The sequence below is a fragment of the Myotis brandtii genome, unplaced genomic scaffold, assembly GCF_000412655.1.
Source record: "Myotis brandtii unplaced genomic scaffold, ASM41265v1 scaffold506, whole genome shotgun sequence".
Classification (NCBI taxonomy): Eukaryota; Metazoa; Chordata; class Mammalia; order Chiroptera; family Vespertilionidae; genus Myotis; species Myotis brandtii.
In genome coordinates this window covers 710,266-719,020 of record NW_005369287.1, presented here as the reverse complement: position 1 = coordinate 719,020, position 8,755 = coordinate 710,266, and the positions used below count along the sequence as shown (strand labels likewise).

Genomic DNA, 8,755 nt, shown 5'->3' with positions numbered 1-8,755 from the left:
TATAGCAAAATCATATTTATAAAATATAGGTAGGATCTACAGAAGAAAACAAATGAACACATGCTTAAAGAAACAGAACATTGCCATCACCTTTGAAGCTATTATGTCTTTCTTCCCTGTCCCATCCTTTGTCCTTCTCCCTTGGAGTAACCATGACCCTAAATTTTATTATTATTTTCTTTCTTTTTATTCTAGTTTTATCACCCACATTTGTAGCCCTAAAAAAACTACTTTTATAAGTTTTAAACTTTATATAAACACTTATACTGTATTTTAATGATAGAAATATATACACAGATGTTCCTAAAATTCATCCATCTTGTTATGTATGCTGATTACTTTCTCTGTGTAATGGATTCCACTTCATGACTAAGCTGCATGTTTGTTCATTCATAAGAGGACTCACATGGCCTCGCCTTTGCCTCTCACACCCCATCCCTTTTTTCCCTCCTGAGAGGACCCAGAACTTGGCCCCCTGGTTGGGAAGCTCTGCTGCAGGGCATATACTTAGGAGAGTTACTGCTGGGTCATAAAATGACAGTGTTTTCCAAAGGGGTCGGATGAATGTACAGTCCCACCAACAATGTGAAGAAGTTGCATTTGCTCCACTTTTCCTCCAGTGTCTGATCTGGTATCTTATGGTGGTTTTTATTTACGTTTCCTTAGTTACTGATGAAGCTGAGTAAGTATATTTCCTCTTTTGTTAGGTGCCTGTTTGGTCTCTGACCCATTTTTCTGTTGGGTTTTTGGTCTTTTTTGATTTTAGGAATCTTTTATATATTCTAGGTAGTAATCGGATACATGGCAATATCTTCCCCCCGTTCAGGGCTCACCTGGTATTTTTTTCTTATGAATACTTCTTTCATGAATAGAAATTCATAGATTTAATGTAGACAGATTTTATGAATTGTGCTTTACAGATTGGCTCTTTTATCTTATGTAGGAAATTATTCCTAATTCTGATATAATTAAATATATACTCTCCTAAAACGCTTATACCTAAATCTCATTCCACCTGGAATTCATCTTTGGTATATGGCGCTAGATTCATGCGAACATCTGATGTTCCCTAATACATTGTTATTGTCAGTGTGTTTGGATTTAGCAAATATTATTTGCTCGTAATTCTTTCTCCCTGACCTTTCAGAGTCTGCCCTAAGCACATTCTTCAGTGGGGCCTTTGGCAAACGGAGTTTTGCTTTGTCTAATTCATTCTTCTTTTGAAAAGGTTGTTTGTGGGGGTTTTTTGCTTGGTTTAAAATTCAAGATTATAAATTATAATTTTAGTGCATTGAAGATGTTATTCTATCATTTTTTGGCTTCTAATGTTGCTGTTGAAAATTCAGCTATCAGTCTTATATTTTATTACTTTCTGGGTAATCCCTCTTTTGTCTCTGAGTGCTCTTAGTATCTTTCTCAACATCTCTGTGTGCCAGGTGTGGATTTTGTTTGGCCTTGTGGAACTGAGACTTGGTATCTTGCATCACTTCTGTTTCTACCTCTTTGTCTCTGTGCTGCATTCTAGAGAATGTCTTTAAATCGACTTTCTAGTTAATTACCTTGCCAACTTTGTCTAATCTGTTCTTAAGTCTGTCTTGATTTTTAATTTCAATTATTTTTCATTTTTAGAAATTTTATTTAGTTCTTTTGGAAATCTCCTTGATCATTTTGATACTCTTGCTTCTTCTGTTCTAATACCTCTTTATTGAACATACTTATTTTATCTTCTTTGCTGATATTTGCAGTCTCTGAAACCTTTGCAGCTAGGATTCTGTGATTTCTTCCGGATTCTAATTCTTTGAGTTTTGTAACTCCTGACTGCTAGTTCCTGGTACTTTATCTGTGAGGAACTATTTGAAGCCTGGATTGGAGATGGATTTCCCCAGAGAAATTTGCATTTGATTCTATCAGGGACCTGGAAGAAGTCAGCCCTGGAATCTCTTTAAACTAAAATCTGCACGTAAGTTTTCCCCATAACGTGCTTTGTGTGAATCCTGGCTGCAAGGCATGTGAGGACCAGCTTGTGGTTATAAATTCTCAGGGATGTAACTTTTTCTTTACTCCCAACACCAAGGCTTGAGGCAGTAGGTACTTTTGCTTACTGCCCTTTGAGGGGGCAGGAGTGGACATGGGACATGCTGGTACTTCTTGTCCTTCACACGCGGGTGCAGCCTTTGGGGTCTCAGTCTCACGTGTTGGGAAAGTGATCTCCTTTAGGCTCCCATTTCAAACTCTTCCTAGGCATCTGTCCTCCTTTCTCCACACCTCAGAGTCTGGAGAAACGAGAGCTCATGACTCCTGAGGACCCTCTGGTGTCTTTGGATGAAGTGGCCTCGGGGCTCTCGTCTTCTCTGCTTCCTGCTGTCTCAGATTGTGATCTTTGATTATTCCTGAATCCTTTGGCAGTTCCGTGTTGCATTCTGAAAGATTAGTTGTTATTAGTTTTATTCCTTGTTTGTGTTCGTTTTCAGCAAGACGTTCAGTTTGGGCATCTTGACTTATCTGTCTCTAGTTCGGGCTTGGTGCTTTGGACTGCAGCGGTGTTGGTGGGATGGCACCACTTACCTGTGTTTCATTTTCCAGCCCTGCAGGAGATGCTGCACAACCACTCCTTTGTGGGCTGTGTGAATCCGCAGTGGGCCTTGGCACAGCACCAGACCAAGTTATACCTTCTCAACACCACCAAGCTGAGGTACGTCAGTGAGCAGTGAAAGAGCAGGGCTACTAGCAGAAAGGTCCTGGAGGCACAGGAACAAAACGCCAGGGAGAGCAGTAGCTTGACAGTTGGAAAGGCCCAGGCTTTGAAATCGGGCAGACTTAAAAGGCTCAGCCATTTATCACTGATGTGACAGTGGGCAAGTTTCTTTCCAAAACTTCGTCTCAGACTTCCCATCTGTAAATTGGAATGAACTTGCAGGGGTTTGTGTATAAGAATGACATGAGAAACCTGGTGTTTGGTAGCACTCTGAATGTTGGCTGCTGTGACCCAGGTGTTGAAGGCAGTGCTGGAAGAGAATTCTGGCACCTGCTGTGATGAAGGCTGTAAACGAAGGCAGAGCGGATGGCTCCATTCTTCCAGCTTTGGTAACGTAGCGAAGGCTACAGTGACCACCAGACAAGCCAGGGGGTTGCGCACAGAGGGGGTGATCCCAGCAGAGCCATTTGCTTGGTGCATAGCCAGCAACATCTATATGGATTGCTTCCAGGGACCTTGATGGATGAGCTCCTGCTGAGTCTAGAACTGTTTAAATGTGTTGTCATATCGGTAGTACAGATGGGAGGGTGCTGCCACCTTCTCTGCCAGGTATCACTTATCCACTGCGGGGCTCTTTCCCACCAAGCCTGCGGTGGTCTCACCGTGCTGCTTGGCCCTGTGAGTGGGGCGGCCACTATATGTTGCTTGGAGTTGCCACATGAGATCTGATGCCCTTAACCTAGAATCCGCCCCAGTCCGGAGCTCACTGTGGGCCACATTCCTCCTGGATATTGGAACTCATTCCTTCTGGGCGTGGAAACCCTCGGGTGCAGCGCTCTTCAGCTTGTCTTTGCTGGGAGAAGCTTGCTGGGCTTGTCCGGAGGCCTGGCTCTTACTAATTTGTTGGGTATTTTACTCCCCTTGTTTGTTCTTTTCCAGCATATCTAAGTGCATGATTCCCAAGGCTCAAATCACACTTGTGTTCAGGTTCTTTCATTTCAGATACAGATCCAGGGTGTCAGAAAGCTCTGACAGCGCCAGGCGGGTGGGGACGGCATGGGTGATAGAAGCCAGACTTGATCTTAGTGTTTGGACCTGGCCGCAACACACATTGGAATCCCAGCTCTGGAGGAAAAGGATGCCTTGGTAGATGGTTAAAAAGGTTCCCCAGCAAGGCAGAACCACCTGTGTCCCAGCCAGGTTTCAAGGGCTAGTTCTCCTTTTGTCCCCACTGCTTGGCTCTCAAGCATGGATTCAGCTTTTCCTTAAAGTCAATTCATTTTTATTTTCAGTGAAGAACTGTTCTACCAGATACTCATATATGATTTTGCCAATTTTGGTGTCCTGAGGTTATCGGTAAGTTTTTTTCCTGCTTCTCATTCCTGAAATTTCAACAACCGCTCATTTCTGAAAATACCTTTACCCTGATATCTTATTTGTAATGTGGTAAATTTTTCTAAATATGCTTAGAAGAGTTTCTGTATTGTACAATTTGCATATGGAGGTATCTTTAATGATAATACAGGTTTATACAAAGAACAGCCATTTGGTAGCCAACTTAAACAAATGTTTATTATTATAGAAATTAATATATCTACTTAAGAAAATTTGGAGATAAAAATAGAAATAAACATTCTCTAAAGCCTATGACCTAAACACAACCCCAAATGACAATTTTAGTCCGTTTTTTCCAGGACGTTTTCATTGCCTAATTTTAGACTTAAAATCATACTACATATCTATGTAGTTTCATATCTTCTTTCTACGTGCGACATACTCTAAAAGAATTTTCTAGAATTTTTATTGGGATTGTGTTGAATCTATGGATCAAATTGGAAGAGAAATCTTTTGTTATATTTATCCCTTAGTATTTCATATCTTTTGATGCTATTATAAATGGCATTTTTAAGAAATTCCAATTGTTTTTTGCTATATATAGCAAAGGAACTTGTCCATTTAAGTCTTTTAATTTATTGGCATGAAGTTCATATTTTTTATTCTTTTTCAACTTTATTGATCTCAAAGAACTTACTTTTGGTTTCATTGACTTTTCTCTATTTTTCTGATTTTTATTTCATTGACATTTGTTCTGATCTTTATTTAATGAGATAATCTTTACTTAATGAGATCTTTTATGGCCCAATATATGGCCTATGTTAGTAAATGTTCCGTGTACATTTGAAAAGAACTTGTATTATTGAGTAGAATGTTCCTTTTAAAGGACACGTACATCAAGTTGATGGTGATGCGCTAATCTTTTGTATGGTGGCTTTGTCTTCTTGTTCTGCCATTTATTGAGAAAGGGGTATTGAAACCTCTAACTGTAATTGTGAATTTGTCTCTTTCTTTTTGTAGTTCTGTTAGTTTTATCCTGTATATTTTAAAGCTATTATTGAATGTATAAACATTTAGGATTGTTAGGTCCTTTTGATTGAGTCCTCTATTATGTAAAAATAAGAGCAGTGTACTGTGGGTTTATAACATGTAAGAGGAAAATGTATGACCACAGTAACATCAGAAAGGGAGAAATGGAGGAAAATTGAGGCATTTTATTTTTAACAGTAGATTTCAGTCTTACTAATTAGGTGATTGACCTGAAATGTCATTCAATTTAACTAATTCACCATCCCCATATTTTCAGTTATGGGTAAGGCAGTAGAAAGAAACAATCTACCTAGTGATTTGCTAGAAATACGGAAGTGGTGTCCTTAAAGCTACACAGAGGGAAAGTGCCTCCTCACCGCCTCACCCCACCCACCTGCTCAGAAGGCTGTCTGTGTGTCACATCTCTGTTGAAATGGCCATTGAGGAGGAGGAAGAGGTTTTATTGTTGTTTTCTTGGGAATGAGTGTTAGATTTGTGGTTCTCACCTCCTGTGGTGATCATGGTTTTGTGGGAATGCAGGCTTCATTTGGATGTGCTAACACTTGTTCCTTCCTAGGAGCCAGCCCCGCTCTTTGACCTCGCCATGCTCGCCTTAGACAGTCCCGAGAGTGGCTGGACAGAGGAAGATGGTCCCAAAGAAGGACTTGCCGAATACATTGTTGAGTTCCTGAAAAGGAAGACTGAGATGCTTGCAGACTACTTCTCTTTGGAAATTGACGAGGTGCGTGATGGCTGTATTTATGCCTCTCTAGTATTCTTCAGACAAGAGTCAAGTTTTGTAGTTGGTCCAAAATCAGGATGAGACTCGGCATTTGCATTTCTAGGTTAGACAAGTTTTTTCATTCATTCGTGGCCATTCCTTTCCCAGGGTGAAGGGCCCTGACAGGAGGGAGGCTGCGTCCAGTCCCTGCAGGCCAGTGAACCAGCACCTGCTCTCCGTTTCTTCCTCTTACCCCATAGTCTTTGGGACTCTGCTTCTTGATGCTCCTTGGTTGGTCCAAAGAAAAGGTTGTTCTGCTACATGTCAGGACAGAAAGCTCTCTTTCAAGTGTTTAGAGCTCCTGGCCCCTGTGCCCCGCCCAGTCAAGCACATGGTCACCAGAATCCCAGGTGTGAGGACAGACCTGGAGGAAGCTCTCGGGAAATGGAATGTTTAAATTACACTGTAATCGCAGTATTTCTTTCCCCCTGTCCTGTCCTTTTTTCCCACGAGCAGGAAGGGAACCTGATTGGACTACCCCTTCTGATCGACAACTATGTGCCCCCATTAGAGGGTCTGCCGATCTTCATTCTTCGACTAGCCACTGAGGCAAGTGATTGAGCCAGTTCTAAAGTAGGTGGGCACGTGAGTGTGTGCTGGGGGAGAGGGCACAGGGCCCACCTGCATTCGGAGTGCTAAAGATGAAAAGGGTGAAGTAGCTAAAGGCCCCCTTCTCCTCCTCACCTACCCCAACAGGATTCAGCAGTTCCAGTTTACGGCTTTAATGTGTAAAAAGTCACATTCATTTTAAAGTCATCGGTGATCTCCATTTAACAGTGAAATGTGTTTATTAAAGCACATACTGATGATGAGGTATTGAATTCTCTTTGGACCAGGTGAACTGGGACGAGGAAAAGGAATGTTTTGAAAGCCTCAGTAAAGAATGTGCTATGTTTTACTCCATCCGGAAGCAGTATATATCCGAGGAGTCGACCCTCTCAGGCCAACAGGTACTGTGGTGATGCTGCGGGCAGCCCAGGACTGGGATGGGCCCTCACACCACCTTTAGGAGAGGAAAGTTGCTCATCTCTAAATTCCTAGAATTTCACTGCACATAAGGGCACAATGGTCAGCTTTTATTCGTGAATTTTATTCTCTTCTGCTGGCCTAGAAGGTACCTCCAGAGTGATCTCACTGTGAAATATAAAATCACAGTCAACACAGTGAGAGATGGGAGGTTGAGTTAGATTGTCTAGGGTAGTGGGTCCATATCCCCCATTGGTAGCAGCTTCTGGACCAGCCTCCCAGTCTCTTTTAGCTTTTGCCTTACTCTACATCTGACCGCTGCTTTGCCAGGAAAGCAAGGCTGTACTGAGGTCCGGTCCCCCACTCTTCTTACAGAAGGTCAGCTTAATAGAAAAATGGCCGAGGTGCCTCATGTTTCTATGTCACTTTTTCCAGTCAGGTGACAATGCTTTTCAGTCAGCAACTATTTCGGAGAGGTTGGATGGGTGGGGGCAGTGGGGTTGAAATGGTCTAAGACTCAAGGGTAGGGCAGCAGCTTCACATGGTACATGACCATCCTCGGTGATTACTTACAGACATCCTCAGGTGAAGCCACACACTCGTTTCATAGGGAGGAAACCAAGGGACAGTTGGCATGCTCAGTTCTGAGCCTATAGGTGTTGAGTAGCGATTCAGTCCTGTTGCCAAAGCCCCTGGGGAATAAATATCTCATTGCAGAGAAGGAGGTAAGGTAGCACACTTACCGAACTGTGCTGAGTAGCTCATTGGATTGGAAAAATGTACTTCAGTGAAGGATGGATGAGAAAACATTTCCCTTTACATGAAATAGCTACGGCTCAGTAGGAGAGGGAGGAGGGAGCAAAATAATCCCCATTATATTTCATTTCACTCTCTGTGGAGCTTCTAGGGAAACAGGGCGACATGAAGACCCCCAAATTTGGTGGTGAATTAGAAATTTACTTTCTACTCTTGCTGCCCAAACACCATAGTCAGGATCAGACAGTATGTTAGATCCCACCACAGTAACACATTCCCCCGAATGGAAACAGAGGTTCCCGGGGAGAAAGTCTCATGAGGGCCTGGCTTCATTTCCCCCATCTCCTCAGGTTCAGACCTGTAGGATCTGAGAGGCTGGCATACATGCTTCACGAGCATCAGGCAACAGCCCATTATAAAGGAACAAGACTTTGCTGGTCCGGTGCATGTCGGCTAGGAAGCCAGTATGTACCGGGATGCAAACGGGGAGACATGACACCCAACGTCTTTTCCAGATTGAAGCGCCTGGCTCCGCTCCAAACCCCTGGAAGTGGACTGTGGAACACGTTGTCTATAAAGCCTTCCGCTCACACCTCCTGCCTCCCAAGCATTTCACAGAAGATGGGAATGTCCTGCAGCTTGCTAACCTGCCCGATCTGTACAAAGTCTTTGAGAGGTGTTAAATACGGTCACTTACGGACACGGGGCGTGCTGTTCTTCCTCTGTACCCTGGTGCGGTAGGTGCTAAGGTTGAACACTCACATTTGCCTTCTAGATAGTAGCACTCCTTATGCGTGGTGACTCGACTATAAATAAATTGTCAGATGTGTCCTAAGATTTCTTATTTAATTTCATCACACTTTAAAGTTTTTCTATATTGATTTTCACCTAGTATATACCTGGTAGTGTTAATCTCAAAAGCAATTTGAAAGCCCCCTGGATATCTGCTAAGAATTCTAAAGAGGCCTTGAAGATTTCATAGATAATGCTTTGATTTGATTCTTTATAATATCCGGTGATAGATATTATGTTAGTTCAGGTGCCTTTATTTTATTTTTTTAATATATTTTTTTGATTTTTTTACAGAGAGGAAGGGAGAGGGATAGAGAGCTAGAAACATCGATGAGAGAAACATCGATCAGTTGCCCCCTCACACCTCCCACCGGGGATGTGCCCGCAACCAAGGTACATGC

At 42.5% G+C, this 8,755-nt stretch overlaps 1 protein-coding gene across 4 annotated transcripts in view; it reads left to right on the top strand.

The window, feature by feature from the left end:
• The window catches only part of MLH1 (mutL homolog 1), a 33,434-nt gene extending 25,037 nt beyond the window's left edge, over positions 1-8,397 (top strand). For all 4 annotated transcript variants that reach the window (XM_005877083.2, XM_005877084.2, XM_014548433.1 and 1 more), the window contains 6 exons: positions 2,584-2,692; positions 3,988-4,051; positions 5,637-5,801; positions 6,297-6,389; positions 6,677-6,790; positions 8,078-8,397. In XM_005877083.2, coding sequence (XP_005877145.1) covers positions 2,584-2,692; positions 3,988-4,051; positions 5,637-5,801; positions 6,297-6,389; positions 6,677-6,790; positions 8,078-8,245 — 713 coding nt within the window. In that variant the 3' untranslated portion in view covers positions 8,246-8,397. The remainder of the gene's footprint in view (positions 1-2,583; positions 2,693-3,987; positions 4,052-5,636; positions 5,802-6,296; positions 6,390-6,676; positions 6,791-8,077) is intronic.
• Positions 8,398-8,755: the final 358 nt, after the last annotated feature.